At 38.2% G+C, this 18,085-nt stretch overlaps 1 protein-coding gene across 7 annotated transcripts in view; it reads left to right on the plus strand.

The window, feature by feature from the left end:
- Window positions 1-18,085, plus strand: part of LOC129415025 (serine/threonine-protein kinase WNK2) — a 120,201-nt gene that overhangs the window by 72,473 nt on the left and 29,643 nt on the right. For all 7 annotated transcript variants that reach the window (XM_055169191.2, XM_055169190.2, XM_055169193.2 and 4 more), the window contains 5 exons: window positions 1,157-1,237; window positions 1,372-2,009; window positions 7,181-7,238; window positions 15,633-15,706; window positions 15,799-15,993. In XM_055169191.2, coding sequence (XP_055025166.2) covers window positions 1,157-1,237; window positions 1,372-2,009; window positions 7,181-7,238; window positions 15,633-15,706; window positions 15,799-15,993 — 1,046 coding nt within the window. The remainder of the gene's footprint in view (window positions 1-1,156; window positions 1,238-1,371; window positions 2,010-7,180; window positions 7,239-15,632; window positions 15,707-15,798; window positions 15,994-18,085) is intronic.

The following is an 18,085-nucleotide window of genomic DNA, read 5'->3' on the forward strand; positions in this document are numbered from 1 at the left end:
TTTTACATCACAATCGCTCTTAACTTACAATTAAGACTTTCATTTCCTCAATTAATCCATCCTTCCAAAAATTAATCCCACCCAAACACAAATATGCAATAAATCCTTACCTATCCCAATTTCAATCACACACACACACACACACACACACACACACACACACACACACACACACACACACACACACACACACACACACACACACACATCACAAGTGTGTACAGTTTTGTTGTGACAGTAACCAAGCTTTTATCAAACCCGAGAAGATAAAAGGATTTTTACACGTAATAAGGTGTGTAGGGAGAGTATTCCACTGAGTTATAGCCACAAAAGAAAAAGATGATTTACCCAAAAAAAATTTACGATTTGGAATATTGCACTCTCCTCTAGTGGCTGATCGAGTAGCTCTTTTTTTCTGAGTTGAGTGCAATACTTTTTTTTAGTGGAGGAGCATCACCATTATGAATTATTTTTAAAAGTAGACAAACATTTGAATACATTATCAAATTTTCAAAACTTAAAATAGCTTAGCAACATGCACTTGTTTCATATAGGGTTGCCAACTTTCTCACTCTGAAATATGGTACTAAAGATGGCCTGCCGCAGCAGTGCGGATATGTTTTTGTGTATACCATGTATTTAAGCCACTTGACAAAATAATAGCTAATCTCCTAATTAAATATTAATTTATAACTCGTATGCCTTGGCAACATACGGTAGATTTGTTAATAACACAGTCCATTAATTGAATTATTACCTTTATTATCTGTCTAAAACAAAACACGTGTGATTCCCTTTGTGAAACCCACTGCTGCTGTTGCTGCTTGTGGCACCGCAAGAACTGATAGGTGGATGACATCAAGGTACCATAAGAGCATTTCGATAGCAGTCTCCTCTGTATAATTTCTCGAATCACTCTCGTGGGATTTTGATGTCATATGCCTCTCGGTTTTTGTGGTGCCACATGAAGGCGGATCAGTCATTGGTTAGATGAGCGTACAGTAGCAGGACAACCCTAGTTTCACATGTATGCTGCTTTAAATAACCTGTCACTTATGTGGTCACTTTTCAATTAAGATTATGCCCTAGATGACATGTCTTACTATGTTACAGTATAATATTTTTAATACAACGTTATATAATCTGTCATTTACAGTGCTTCACACAGGAAAACGCTGGTTCATCATTTGTCCTGTGGCTGAGACACCCACACCTGACCAGGAAGAGACAGCCAAGAGTAATTTAAACGCGTGTACACATGAAACAATGCTGAAATACCCAATTATCTGTCAACAGACAATAACCTTAAAGGTTTACTTTATTCTTCAAGGTTTACTCTTAGTCTTTCTTGTTTCTAACTTTTTCTACCAGATCCAGAAGGATCCTCCACATCTCAGACACAAGATAATGTCAATTCAGCAAGTGCAGAATGCTCGTCAGTGCCACGGCGGTCTCTTACTGGATCTGCTCAGTCAGTTAAAGGCCCTCAGGCTGCATGTACAGTGGGTGTTTCTATGGTTTCTGACATTCCTTGCTGCCCCATTGTGCCACCAGTATCCCTGGATGTCACTGCTCAGAAAGCAGATGAGACTCCACAACAGCCAGTAACTCATAACACCAGCCCCAGCGCAGAGCTACCTATGAGCCAGACACAGCCAGTGGTACTGCAGCAGCCCTTTGCCACTCCCACTCCACAATCTTCTGTTATTAGTGGCCAATCACAGCCTCAAAGCCCCACCCATCAGTCCCAACAAGCCATGCTGTCAACGTCGGGAAGTTCTGCGTCTCAGGTTCTGTCAGGGGGTGGGCCGGGTGAATCAGATGGGGAAGGCCCACCACGACTGGAGTTCGCAGATCGAACTATAAAGACTCTTGACGAGAAACTCCGTAACCTTTTGTATCAGGAATATCATCCTTCTCAAATCACAAGCTCTGCGTCTGACCCACCTGGTTCACCGCCACTGTCAGACAGCCAGGGCAGTGACACTTTAAGAAGAGCAGAAAAACTGGTAAAATTTTGCTACGTTCGCTTTCTTATTTTTCAGATTTGATTCAACATTCAAAGATTGACTTTGGAAAATATACAGTTGTGCTCATAAGTTTACATACCCTGGCAGAATTTTTGAGTTCTTGGTAATTTTTCAGAGAATATGAATGATAACAAAATTTTTCCTGTAACTCATGGTTAGTGTTTGGCTGCTGAAGCCATTCATTATCAGTGTTGGCAACGTTACTTTAAAAAAGTAATTAGTTATAGTTACTAATTACTTCTCAAAAATAGTAACTGAGTTAGTAACTGCATTACATCATTATAAAAGTAACTAATTACCAGGCAAAGTAACTATTGCGTTACTTTAAAAAAGTTCAAATATTTCAAATAACTTGGATGCCCTCAATGTAAAATTTGTTAAATGAATGAATTAGACACTAAAGAAAACCACTAATTTTGTCCCTTAAAACCATGTAAGGTTTTGACAACCATGGTTTACTGTAGTAAAACCATGGTTTTGCTGATAGCAATCAATACACCAAAAAACATGGTTACTTCACTTTTACCACAAAAAACAGGGTTAATTTTTTTAAAGGGTGGCAGCATGTGATGATGTGGGGTGCTTTATTAGATCAGAATTACAGACGTGAAGAGGCTCTTTCTTACTCTGCATAAGTTGCACATTACATAAACATTCTTGCCTTTCACCTCAACAATGGGAAAGTAGTGCTTATTACACTTTGTGTTTGCGACTGCTACCTTTGAGTTTGTTGTACTTGTCATCGCGCTGTCGTTGCGGGTGTGTGGGACTCACGGACTGCAGCGCGAGGACCGGGCTGCCTGTCAGTGTCTAGCAGCAGTACCCGCTGCTCGTTGCAGTTGGTCCTATCTCGCTCGTTGAGGAGAGAGAGCGATACATGCTCTCGTGTCAGTCTCTAATCACGCCAGAAAAGATTGCTAGATTTGTCCTAGTCGCTTTTTGTAAATAAAGTCGCTAACGGGGTTTAGAAAGTTGCTAAATCTAGTGAAAATGTCACCAAGTTGGCAACACTGCACTGCACTTCCCGGACTGTGCATGTGTTTGTGTATGAACTCTGCCTGCCTCTGGTTGGCTAACGATGGAAATTAAGCCAATCAACGGTTATGTGGTTGTCCCACCCCCTCTAACACACACACACACACACACACACACACACACACACACACACACACACACACCAATCATCATCAGTTATGTGTCTCTCAGCCCCCAACACACACACACACACACACACACACACACACACACACACACAAGAGACAAACATTGCCTTTCTGGATGAAAGAACCTACTCTGGTGAAAATCGCTTTAGTGATATTAATTATAGTAACGCGCAGCATTTATTGTCAGTAACGGTAATGGGGTTATAACGGGGGAAACAGTCATTTATTTGATTACTCGTTACTGAAAAAAATAACGCCGTTAGTAATGCAGTTTATTTCTAACGCCATTATTACCATCACTGTTCATTATCAATCGATTGTGTTTAAATCATAATGACAATAGAAACTACCCAAATGACTCTGATCAAAAGTTTACGATACCCAGTTCTTAATACCGTGTATTGCCCCCTTTAAAATCAATGATAGGTTGTCTTTTGTGGCAGTTTTGGATTATGCTTTTTATCTTCTCAGATGGAAAAGCTGCCTGCTCTTTTTGGCAAAAAGCCTTCAGTTCCTGTAAATTCTTGGGCTATCTTGCATAAACTGCATGTGTGAGATCTCCCCAGAGTGGATCAATGAGCTCGTTTACATGCACACCAATAATGCGATTATAATGGGATTTTGTCAATACTGCGATTATACTTTACCTTATGTAAACACAATAATTCGATAAAAAATAATGTGATTAAGCTCATAATCGCAGTAAGTATAATCACATTAAAAGAGGTGGCGTATGCCGTTTATAATGTTGCAGTATGCGTCCATGTAAACGCTTTAATCGCATTTATACCGCACTAACTGAAGTGCGCGTGTGTTTTAATCACGCACCTTAACCACAAATTTGTTTTAAACTTTACATTAGGAAGTTTAATGTGAACTCTGCCAACACGACTTGCTGTCAGCAATCTGTCTTCATTCAGAAATAGCTCAAATAACACGACATCAGTGTATTAAACCATTAAGGAACATTATAACAATAATTACAATGATAAATATATTAATGACCACATCATAATGATAATTTCATGCTAATTCGCTCAACCAGCGCGGCATTACCTAATATTGGATATTTCTTGTAATAAAAACTTTTTTGCAATTGTTTACATGTCACTGAATTTGCTGTTCTTGTTGCATTTACACTGCGGGAAACCAGCAGATGTCCTCAACTCGCTGCGTTTCGCGTAACTAAACAATGAATGTAGTAGTGTGTAATAATATTTTACCTTTTGGCGTAGTAGCCAGTGTGGTAGAAAAAGCATTAAGTAGTGAATTTCTTTCACAGCAACTGCATCAGCTCTGGATACCTGAGGTTATTTTGTGTTATAGACCTCAGCAATGAATGAGCTTTACTGCATTTAAGTGCGCGTGCACTTCAAGTTAAAATAGATTTGATTGGCTGTCAATGGTTCATCGTTCATCATGTGCCAAAATCCCTATCGTTATAGTTGTTGTGTGAACTCTGCTATTATCTTTAATATAAAACAATTTTTAAAACTATATTTTTCTATCGTTTTAATGTGAACGCCCTTTACAGGCAGTGTCATATTTATATCTTCATCACGGCACCAGATAATGAAATACATCTATAACAACGTGTTTGTCATTTAACGTAAGTAAATTCAAACAGTGGACCATATATGTGAGTTCATCATTTGTGCTCTGCATTGGGCTATGTGTGATAATCCGAAAATAAAAACTGCATGTAAACTGGAGTGAAGAGGTTAGCTCCAGTCATGTAAACATCTTACTGCGATTAAGTCCTTACTCGCATTATTGGAAATAATCGCATTATTGGTGTGCATGTAAACGAGCTGAATGATATTGAGGTCAGAAGACTCCAAAACCTTCAATTTATTCTGCTGTAGCCAATGACAGGTCGGCTTGGGCTTACGTTTTAGATCATTGTCATGTTGCAATGCCCAAGTAGCAGCTTCCGGGCTGATGAGTGCAAATTATCCTCCAGTATTTTTTGATAACATACTGCAGTTATCTTGCCATTAATTTTGACCAAAGTTCCTGCCTTTGTAGCTTACAGTACACATCCCCATAACATCAATGATCCACCTCTGTGTTTCACAGTAGGAATGCTGTACCTTTTATAATAGGCCTTGTTGACTCCTCTCCTAATCTAGCGTTTATGGTTTTGCCATAAGTGGGATACTTTGTAGCATTTGCATATTAATGGCTTTCTTCTGGCGACTCGACCATGCAGCCCATATTCTTCAAGTGCCTCCTTATTGTGCATCTTAAAACAGCCACACCTGAATTCCTGTATTTCACCTGAAGTTATTTGTTGGTTTTTTGGTGGCAATTGGGGCTGAAATTTTAGTTGGTCTACCTAACCGTGGTTTGGTTTCAACAGAACCCCTTATTTTCCACTTCTTAATCACAGTTCGAACACTGCTTCATTGGCATTCTCAATTCCTTGGAAATCTTTTCATATTTCTTTCCTATTTTATACAGTTCAACTACCTTTTCCCGCAGATCCTTTGATAAATCCTTGGCTCTGCCCATGACCTAGAATCCAGAAATGTTAGTGCAGCACTGGATGAAAGAAGCAAGGGTCTGGCAGGAGTCCAGAAACTCATTGACCTTTTATACATGCACACACTAATTACGGTACAAGCAAACAGATCACCGGTGAGGATGGTTACCTTTAATAGCTATTCAAACCCGTTTGTGTGCAGGTTATCAGGCCAAAATCACTGGGGTATGTAAACTTTTTTCAAGGTCATTTTAGTAGTTTCTGTTGTAATAATGATTTAAAAAGAGAAAACACAGTTGATTGATAATAAATGGCTTCAGCCAAGCATTAACCATGAGTGAAAGAAAGTTTGTGTTATTATTTATATTCTCAGAAAAATGGCCAAGAAATCATAATTTCTTTCAGGGTATGTAAACTTACAACTGTATACATGATATATACAAATATACATATGTATATATGTAATGTGTCGTGTGTGGCTCGTCATGTCAAAATATCTATTTGGTGCGTCATGTGAATCCATGTGCATTACATGTAATGTCAAAATAAGTGCCTGCTGTAGATGCTTCATATGGGTTTATGATTAAAGACACGCTTACATTTGCTAGGTACTTGTCTAATCTCATGTGTAATCAGAGTTTAGTAAGTGTCTTGCGAGTGTCTCTTTTATCATAAACCTTTTGACGTGTATAGAGCAGGCTCGTGTTTTGACATGACACGCAATGGACATAGGTTTACCTAACATTCACCTGCATTTTGAAATTATGAGCCACACACACGACACCCCGAACACATACTTTGCATTTTGTGGAGGCACCGGTCGCCACTGATATACAGTACTGGGCAAAAGTTTTAGGCCACCACCACCAGCTTTGTTGTTCAAATAAATCCATATTTATTTTACACTCTTTTTATTAAGATACAAACAGAAAATATGTACACAGAATTAAAAACAAAACAATTTTCAGAACTAAATGTCTTCTTCAGGCATCAGTCAGTATTTAAGGTGAACTCTCTTGGCATTTGCATATTCATTATAATAGTTTTTTGTCTAGGACCCCTTGAAAATGAGATGTCGCATCTCAAGGGGCTATCCTTCAAATAAATGAAATTAAATTAAATGAATAAAAAACTAAACAAGTCTTTGCACTAAACACACTCGGCACTTGAGCTTTTTTGAGGAGACTGGAGTCATTTGATTAGAATTAGTAATTAGGATTTTAATTTTATTTCAGTTTAAGAGATTGTGCAGAGTTTATCCTAAATACTTGACATTTTAGCTTGTACTTTTATACAGTGTTTAATTCTACATGTCATTTTTTCCCGATTGTATTCTTATAAAAAGACAATTATAAATAAATAATTATATATGATCACTACACCATTGCAAAAACAACAAATCTAATGGTGGCATGGTAGCTGTATAGACTTTTGCATAGTACTGTATATGTCTCTGTGTGTGTTATGTACACTGTTGATTTTCTTTTGATCGACTCTTTCAGCCTCAGATGCCAGAGAGGTCTGATAGTTTGGGCACCTTGAGCGACTCTGCTGTTGCCCGTAAGTAAAATGTTTGTTTGTCCGTGTGCAAGAAGATCTCATCAAGATCAAGTTATGTGCGTTATGTTATGTTATGTGCATTATGCATTAAGTATCAATGCATTATGTGCATTAATGAAAATGCACATAAAAGAAATGTGGTTGTTTCAGGAAACTATGCAATATTTATTTAAAGGGCACATATAATGCACTGTAAAAAATACTTTGCTGCCTTAACATTTTTTGTTAAATCAACTCAGTTTTACAAGTCATGTCAAGAGAGATGAGTTGTCACAACTTATAAAATATAGTTGAGAAAAGTCAACTTAATTTTATAAAGCAAGGCAAGTTTATTTGTATAGCACATTTTATACACAGAGGTCATTCAAAGTGCTTTACATAGAAATGAGAAAACAAAAAAATCAAAGATACATAAGAATTTAAAATATCAATTAAAACTAAATAAATGTGATTTTAATAAAAACGGTTTAAATGTGTGAAAAAGAATAAAACAAGAATAAAAGTATAAAACCATTAAAAATAAGAATAACATCAAGAGAAATAAAAAAGAATTAAAATAGTGCATATAAAATATAGTGCAATCAGTTCGGACGCAGCATAGTGCTCATTCAGAAAATGCATAGCTAAACAGATGTGTTTTGAGTCTGGATTTGAATGTGACTACTGTTGGAGCACATTTGATCTCTTCTGGAAGCTGGTTCCAGATGCGACTGGCATAATAGCTAAAAGCTGACTCTCCTTGCTTTGAGTGAACCCTTGGTATTTCTAGCTGATGTGATCCTAATGATCTGAGTGATCTGTTGGGTTTATATTCAATGAGCATATCAGCAATGTATTGAGGTCCTAGTCCACTGAGTGATTTATATACCATTAATAATACTTTAAAATCAATCCTAAATGTAACTGGTAGCCAGTGTAGAGACCTGAGGACTGGTGTGATATGTTCATATTTTCTGGTTCTGCTCAGAATCCTGGCAGCAGCGTTCTGAATGAGCTGGAGCTGTCTTATGGTCTTTTTGGGAAGGCCAGTGAGGAGGCCATTACAATAATCCACCCTACTGGTGATGAAAGCTTGCACAAGTTTCTCTAAGTCTTGTCTGGAAACAAAGCATCTAATTCTTGCGATATTTTTGAGATGATAATATGCTGATTTAGTTATTGCTTTGACATGACTACTGAAACTAAGGTCAGACTCCAGAATCACACCAAGATTCCTGACTTGATTTTTAGTTGTTTGACCTCTAGCGTCAAGGTATGCATTCACCTTGAGAACTTCATCTTTGTTTCCAAACGCAAAGACTTCAGTTTTCTCTTTGTTTAACTGTTTTCCAGCCTGTCAAGAAGTGTCAAAAGCAGCACTGAGGTCGAGTAGCACCAGCACTGATAGTTTGCCTGTGTCTGTATAGAGGCGAATATCATTTACTATCATTATGAGCGCTGTCTCTGTACTGTGGTGTGGTCGGAAACCAGATTGAAAATGTCAAAGTAACCATTAGAAATTAAGAATTTGTTCAGCTGATTGAAAACAACTTTTTCAATGATCTTGCCTATGAAAGGAAGATTTGAGGTTGGTCTTTAGTTGCTCAACACAGTGTTATCCAAGTTGCTCTTTTTCAGGAGGGGCTTAACAACTGCAGTTTTAAGGGATATTGGAAAAGTCCTAGATATAAGTGATGAATTTACCACTTCTAGGAGATCTGCTTCTAAACAGTTAAAGACACTTTTGAAAAAAGATGTGGGGAGTGTGTCAAGGGCCCAGGTTGATGTTTTAAGATGCTGTACTGTTTCTTCCAAAATTTTACCATCAACTGCTTCGAAATCAGACATCATAACTACTTTCTGATGTTGTGGTCTGATTTGTCTGACCCTGGCGCAGCTCAAGGATGTGCTGATCACCTTTCTGATATTATTGATTTTCTCAGAGAAGAAGTAAGCAAACTCACTGCATTTGCTGTCTGAGAGCATTGTCTCTTCATATTCTGCACTGCTCTTGAGTTTCTCCAAGGTGATTTTTGCCTGCCATTCTTCTTCCTGACTTTTACAGGAGCAATATCATCGATTGCACTCTTAACTTTCGAATTAAAGGAATCAAGGAGAAAATCAACAGAGTCTGCAGATATACTTGGTGTTAAAGATATAGCCTTCATAAATAGCACACTGGTGTTCTCATTTAAGCATCTCTTTTTGACCGACACAGATCTAGTTTCAATAGTAGGAGAGATCAATATATCAAAGAAAATACAGAAATGATCAGACAGTGCTACATCCCTAATAACAATTGGTGAAATGTTTACACCCTTACTGATAATTAAATCTAGAGTGTGTCCACGATTGTGTGTGGGTCCATGTACATGTTGAGTCAGATCAACAAAAGTATTTAAAACAGCTGTGACCTCTTTTGCCATAATGCTTTCTGGCTTATCTATGTGAATGTTAAAATCTCCAGCAATAGCAAAACAGTCAAACTCTAAGGAAATCTTGATAACAGTTCTGTAAAGTCCTCAACAAATGCTGGAGAGTATTTTGGGGGCCTGTAAATAATGATAAGTAGAATGCGTGGAGTACCTTTCAACACAATGCCTAGATATTCAAAAGATGGGTAATTCCCAAATGACACTTGCTTACATTGATAGACATCTTTAAAAAGAGCAGCTACACCTCCACCTCTCCTAGCAGTAAAGTTAGGAGGGGCTGTTTCATTAAGGACTGTTGCACTGTAGCTTTCTTCTAGCCATGTTTCATTTAGAAACATAAAATCCAGGTTGTTTGTAGTTATTAAGTCGTTGACTAGAAGTGATTTATTTTTAAGTGAACAGATGTTTAAAAGTGCTAACTTAACAGTACAAATTTTTTCCCTAACAGAAAACTTAGTTTGATATGTAACAGGCAGCAGATTAGATTGATTTGCTCTACGGTTTGATAAGGCCTTGGGCTTTCTATCATGTAATAAAACAGAAATAGAGAAAGATATAGGCACACTGAGTTCATGCTTTTGTAAACATTTGATAAAAGTATTCATATTTTCATAGCAGGAACCCGACACATATCAATGAGAGCCGTTATCAGTTGTTTTTGGTTCACCTACAGCAGATGGAGGAGGGTGTGTGCCTTGGCGTTGTGTCAGAGACCGAAGAGCACTCACAGGACGAGGAGGGGGAGCTGGGCCCACTGGCTTTGGTGGTTGTGGGGCTTGCCGTTTTCTGGTTGAAAGCTGGGGGCTTGCAGCAATAGAGTGGGATAGTTTAGTTCCAGCATAAACCAGTTCCTCCATTTTTCCGGAAAAGGTCAAAAGCGGGGATGCTGGAGAGAGGAATGACATATCTAGTGAGGAGGAGTCCTGTTGCTCTGATGTGACCGGAGGCTGTGATATGTTGTCCTGGTTTCCCTGGCTGTTTTCCAGAGAGTCCTCCTTGGGTGCTGAATCTTGGAACCGTTCTAATCTGACACACTCTGACTGTGGTGAGCTCTGTGGGCAGGACTCAGCTGAGATTGTGTCCATGAGCAGTGGTTGTTGTGGCTGCGTGGTGTTATCTCTGTCCTTGTGGGATATGTCGACGGCATATCCATTCAGGTGTTGAAAAGAAGTCCTGTGGTCATTCATACTCTGTCCAGGTATGTGTGTGCCATTCAGGTTGAGTGGATTGGCACACACTGCTGAAGGATGATGAAGGGAGAAGTAAATATTGTCCTTTAGCACTCTTGCACCCAGTCTGTTTGGGTGGATGCCATCCTGTTTAAATAGTTGTCTCTGACTCCAGAAAAGATTGAAGTTGTTGATAAAGTTCAGTCCCTTTATGTTGCAGGTTTTTTGCAGCCATGTATTAAGTCCAAGCAACCGTGAAAGCCTATTAGTTCCTCTTGCTGGAAGTGGTCCACTGATGAACAGCTGAACTTCCACTGTTCTGAGTGTTTCAGAAAGTTTGTTGAAATCCCTCTTAAGGAGTTCAGATTGCTCTTTGTGAATATCATTCTTCCCCACATGGATGACAACTCGATTTACAGTCTTATGTTTCATCAGAATGTTCTGAAGTTCCCTGTTTACATCAGAAACAGTTGCTTGTGGAAGGCAGCACGTAGTTGAGTCCCTGTTGCTAATGTTTCTGATAACTGAGTCACCCAAGATCAGAGTTCTGGGCTCGGATGCGCTCTGCGCTGAGTGCCGCTGTCTGCTCGATCTTGAGCGGCAGTTAGCATCAGTGTTTGCTGCTGACTGATTTGATCGGTGTTCAATCACATTTATCACATTTGGAGAATCCTCACTCATATTCATTAATACTTCAAATCTGTTCTCAAGATGTATAGGTGGTGGTAGAAAGTCAGTGTTTGCAATCCTTGTCATAGCTGTATCTGGGGTAGAGGAAGCTACTGCGGCAAACTGTGATGCTTGTGACAGTCTGATTTCTCGAGTGATTTTGGGTCTTGCTCCCTGTTTGTACCATTGATTAGTGTGTTGATCATTAGATTCATGGGACTCACCGGCTGTATGCTGAGGGCGTCCATGATGACGAAGCTCTGTTGTGTGTTCCGTCTGGTTTGGTAGTCCTGTAAGTAACTTTGTTTCAAGAACAGCAATCCTTTGTAAAAGTCTGTGGCAGTTTGTGCAGAAAGTAGATTTTTGATGAGGCATTTCTTTTTCTTATCCTGTTGAATGAAGGCAGCTGTGTTTTTCCTTCTGGAATGTAAGCTGATGGCGGTTCCACTTTTTTGTAATCGTCCAGTCCCGAAAGTTTGTAATTTAATGTTGATGCCAAGCTTTGTTGTTTGAGCACTATGCTGATTTGCTCAAGTAAAAATTATAAGATAAAATACAAAAAGCGATAGAGCAAAGCGCAGAGCAGTAAGCAAGAGCGTCCGAACAGTATAAGTTATAACAACTCACCTGTAGTTATAACAACTCATCTCTAGTCAAGATAAATAATATGAAGTTGAAATGACTTGTAAATCCGAGTTGATTCAACTAAATTTAAGGCAGCAAAGTATTTTTTACAGTGTGCAAAATCCATTGCACATTGTTAAAAAAACTATTGTCCCAGACTGTATCCACGGGAATCCGATCTATTTTTAACTGAAAGCAGCTTATTGGCATTAAAAGATACACACATGAAAACTGTGAAAATGAAAATAGGGGCAATTTGGACATGCTATAACAAATGTGCTGTATTTTAAACTAAAACTTCACAGACACATTCTAGGCACACCTGAGACTTGTACATCTTGTAGTGGTGTGTCGTTCATGAACGATTTGTTCATTTTGAACGAATCTTTAATATGACTCGGGACTACCGAGTTGTCTCAGAGAGTGATTCGTTCATTTTGTGTTGACCGCGCATGCGCATTGCGCAACATATGGGTTCTGAATCTGAAACAGAAATTATTAGTTCATCATTCTCTTGAGTCTCGAGTTCGGGACAGGTTCAAGTCTTTTGTTCTTCCTGTCAGTCCCATAGAGGCATGCTACCAGTACCGGAAAGAGAAATTATTAGTTCACCTTTCGAGTTCGGGTTCGGTCGGGTCCGAGTCTTTCGTTCTTCAATAAGATGGAACTTTTATTTTTCAAATAATGTTTTTGCATATATTTTGTATTTTAATTACTAAATATAAAACAATATAGGATACATTCAGACGCAATCAATAATACGAATCTAATGTTGTATTTAATGCGATATACCAGCGGTCACGTGACATAAGGACTCGGACCCGGCCGAACCCGAACTCAAGACTTGAATGATCTAATCATTTCTTTGATACTGACAGCATAGCCTCTATGGGACTGACAGGAAGAACAAAAGGAGGCGTACAAATGTGATAAATATGAAGTTCAGTTTCTTATAATTTGGCTGCATTACCCTGACTTGTACACGAGGACTGACAGGAGGTAAGCTAATCATTTCTATCTCTTGTGCAGGTGTCAGAGCTTGTGTCAAAAAATAATGAAATAAGGATTTTTATTTCTCATAACTTGTTAGAAATGTCATAATTGTTTGCATAAGTGGTTATTTTGGGGTAATTTGTGAAATTATAGGTATGAACGAAAAGAACGAAATGACTCAAAAAAAGATTTGTTCATTTTGATGAACGAGATTCAAAGATCCGAATCAGAAAAATGATCCGAATTTCCCATCACTAACATCTTGTAAAAATTGGCATAATATTGGCCCTTTAAAGGTAGGGTAACACATTTTGAAAAATGCTAACGGTAGCCGCCTAGCAATGAAATCCCGATCCCACCCTTAAGTCAAATCGCCATCCAAAGTCACGCCTCTTTCAAAACACATGAACACGCACAGATCACACGGTCACATCTCATGTCTCATTCAGCAGTGAGAAAACTTTGCAGTACAAAGTCGAATAACACTTCCAAAATAACCAAACAACTGGTTTACATCAGAATTAGTTTAAGCACACGTTCGGTTGTGTAGACGTAGTAACTATATCGTTACGCTAATCCGTAAACGAACACAAATTTCATAAGCAACACAATGTTTCATTAAAGTAGAATATCTGAATCCATCTCAATACAAACATATCGCGTACCTACCTTACCAAAATAAACAGTGCAACGACTCTTTCAGACCCTTTGCCTCCTGCACCTGTTTGCATCTCGTGGTAAAGCAGTAAAGTTACCGATGTTCATTTTGGTTTTTGCTCTTGCTGATCCAGGCAGTTTTTGCTGTTGTTGTTATAAAAGATGTCTTTCGTTTTGTGCCTCCTGTGTAGGCTGTCAATTCAGCAGAAAAGTGTGCTGTTCTCACTGTTTACAGACAGGAGGTGAGCGCACGTGAACGCGCCGATGACGTATGGTGTCTGCGTGGACTCGCTGCGCGGTTGGCATTCAAATTACGCTTACGTATGAGGGACAAAAATGGAAACGTCCGTTCGGACCGAAATCTATGATTTGTTGAACATTTTTTGTTCCTACGCCTTTCACAGATGACATACATTTCTACAAATACATTTAAACAACTTAACACAGTGATTGCTATCAGGATGTGAGGAGACTTTTAACCAGCATAACAAAAAATGTTTCAGGATCAAATCTGTTACCCTACCTTTAATATGCTTTTAAGACATTTTTTATTGTTTAACTGTTTAAAGGTCGAATATGTAGAATTTTTACCAGTAGATGGCACCAAAACACAATAACATCAAATGACGTTGTTCAATGATGCTCTGAAGCAGCGTGGAATTATGGGATTTGTAGTCTTTAACTCAACCGCTGATGGCTATCAATCAGACACGAACGAGAAATCACGTTGATGGATAAGGAAATCAAGTCTTATAAATGTTGCGTTTGATGACATCGTTTATTTCATTATCACAGTATTAGTCCAAATTTGATGGTTAACACAGCACAGAATTAAGTTTTCAATTTACAATCTACAATGATTTTTCACATAATGTATTGACAGTACAAATCTTATTGTGAAGTGTCTTAAAATGACCATTTATATTGCTGTACAATACCTTTTGATGTGCATATCGTCCGCGGGAAGACGCGCTGATTACAATCTACACACTAATGTTGTGATCAATATAATAGCATACGTTTTTTGAAGGGTTACGAATCAAAACAACTCACCCATCGCGTAAAACACAAGCAGGATTGGAATCTCTGTCTAGTTAAATGTTGTCGCGAAGCTCTCGCCATCCAGATAATGCAACACCAAATTGATCCTCATTCTTTCTCTCGTTTTATTCCAAACTCTTTTTGGGTCATTTGGTTGGCTCGTACATTTACGGGAGCTGTCTTTGCTGACACAACCAGCGGCAGACGGTAAAAAGTAATCCATAAGTCCATAAGCAAGCGCGTAGCCCGACAGGCACTAACGCATACTTCCGCATTTGTCCACGACACTGGCTACGTCCGAAAGCCTTGTTGCCTCGCTGCCTCATGAGGCCATGACTTCGGAGGCATGAAGGCAGCGTGTTTGAAATATAAACAGAGAGCGCCTTTGTGATAACTAATCACATATTTGAAAACTACAATACTAATTTCTCGCTAGAAATGCAATTAAAATGTTTAAAAAATGAAAATATACATTTATTTACACTAAATTGGTGCTCCAATTGCTTCCTTGGCCGCCATTTTATTTTTTTGAACTCGACCACTTTTGTCATGTGGGTTACGTCAGTAAAGGCGGTAACAAAGGGTCACATGGATATTAACGTCATTGACAGGCGACTGCACTGCCCCATGTCAATGTTTAGAACGGCAATTTTCTCACGATCTACAAGTAGTTGAAAACATTACAGATATTGATAGTAATCAGCTGGACAAAATATATAACACTGGCCTAGTGGTTTTTGGACATTTTACTGCAAATATTTTACAAAGTGCACCTTTAAGTAGCCTGCAAAATGTAAAACATTTCTTTTTGTTGTAATATCCTTCAGCCTTTAAAAGAATTTTTGCCAGAAAAGACACTTCATGCAGTTCTGATACACACACATCCAAGAGCCACTTTCAGGTAATAGCACAATGCTTATTTACAAATTTGATATGTTTTTCTGAATTAAATATACACAGTTTCATATTACTTTTTGTTTGTGTGTTCTGTAGATTGTGCCCACAGATTTAGATGTGTCTTCCCATGTAGAGTTGAGCAAAAAGAGTTGTGGCTTCAGCAGTTTATATCATGGAGGAGATCATGTGTTGGATGTCGAATCTCCAGCTGACCCCCTGAAAGTGAACAGACAGAGGTCCACATCAAAATCACACAGCAACCGATACTCGGCACCTCCTGACTTGTATCAGGTTTGAACTTCAAGGAGATATGCAACTTAGTCAGTATAACATGATGTAGTTGTAAATGTAGCTGTAATGATGTTGAGTTATTTATAATTAAAGTAAAAATGCTAATCACTTTTATTTAACCATGAAACAAATATAAGCTGAGACCTTAGTTTTTAGTGTTTGCATTACATAATACAGTATTAATGTATGTATAGTGAGTGACAAACTACTAAATAACATGTGTAATTCAGGCTTGTGCACAATTCAGAATTGAATTAAGAATGACTCCTAAATTCCAATTCAATTCTTGAATTTGAATTGATGTCAAAAACAGGATCTAGAATTACAATTCGAATTTGAATTAAAGGAAGCAGAATTGCAATTCAATAGAAATTCAAAGAAATTCATATACATATTATACAGTAAGTAAAGTGTTAAAACGAAGCTTTCAGTATATGTCAGATATGATTGCATTACGTAATCTATAAATGATATTAGTTTGAACTACTTGTACAGATTACATTAACAGAAAATGTTTTCCCCCTGCAATTAATATTTAAAACTCTAGTCACATAACAAATAATTAAGTTTGATTTTTTGTAATTGTAATTTTGTGGAACACAATGTAACATGACTTCATTTCCCAGAATGCTTTACTTTAACCAAGTATTTAAAGTGGTTTCCAAACAATTTTCCAAAGTAACTTTCCTAACACTGAATGTATGTGAGATTCTTTCTGTTTTGTTTGTGGAATTTCTTTGAATTGCCATGAATTTAATTCCACTTCCTGTCATTCCAATTCAAATTCAACTTCCTGTAGTGCGGAGTCAATTCAATTCAAATTCCAATTCATGAATTGAATGGAGGCCAATTCTGAAATTCTGAATTGTGCACAAACCTGGTGAAATTAAAGGTAGGGTAACAGATTTGATCCTGAAACATTTTTTGTTATGCTGGTTAAAAGTCTCCTCACATCCTGATAGCAATCACTGTGTTAAGTTGTTTAAATGTATTTGTAGAAATGTATGTCATCTGTGAAAGGCGTAGGACCAAAACATTTTCAACAAATCATAGATTTCGGTCCGAACGGACGTTTCCATTTTTGTCCCTCATACGTAAGCGTAATTTGAATGCCCACCGCGCAGCGAGTCCACGCAGACACCATACGTCATCGGCACGTTCACGTGCGCTCACCTCCTGTCTGTAAACAGTGAGAACAGCAAGCTTTTCTGCTGAATTGACAACCTACACAGGAGGCACACAATGAAAGACATCTTTTATAACAACAACAGCAAAAACTGCCTGGATCAGCAAGAGCAAAAACCAAATGAACATCGGTAACATTTGACTTGAGGGTGGGATCGGGATTTCATTGCTAGGCGGCTACTGTTAGCATTTTTCAAAATGTGTTACCCTACCTTTAATTGGTGAAGTACCACAATATTACTTTTGCAGCTTGTAATATATACTGTAGTGCACACTGAGTAAATATGCTGTGTGCACTCTAATGATCAAATGATTTTAAAACGAAAGTAAATAAAAAATGCAAAATACATATTTTAAAGATAAGAAACTGTACTAAATGTAATTTACAAACTATGCATGCAGCATTTTAGAGAACAACTGCTTAAGGGGGCGATCACACCAAATGCGTTTTAAATGCCTATAAACACAAGGCACGCCGCACTGCCTATTTTTGGTCACTTTTTTTAACTGACATATTAGCAGAGATTTTAAAAATGGGATGCTTGCTCTGACCTCGATCAAGGGTGAGAGGTACAAAAACAGGCAGGAGACACTGAGTGACAACAGTCTGCTGTTTTTCCAAGCAACTGTAACTTCTGTCACCACAACCATAGGCTCACCTCTCCCCTTATATGATTGGACAGTGAAAAAACGCATTTGACACAGGAGGCGGCCAAAAACGTGAGGCATTCAGCACGGATAAACCTTACCAGTGATGCGCGGGTTGATCCAAAATGATATTGGTGTCCCAGTCGGTCGGGTCATTGAATAATGTTTTGTTTAAATTTAATTAGCTAATTACGAGTTTAATTTAAGTTTTGTTTGCTATAATTTGTCTCTTAAAGGCACACCGCAGAACATTTTGGCC

This window comes from Misgurnus anguillicaudatus, chromosome 5 (genome assembly GCF_027580225.2).
Source record: "Misgurnus anguillicaudatus chromosome 5, ASM2758022v2, whole genome shotgun sequence".
NCBI lineage: Eukaryota > Metazoa > Chordata > Actinopteri > Cypriniformes > Cobitidae > Misgurnus > Misgurnus anguillicaudatus.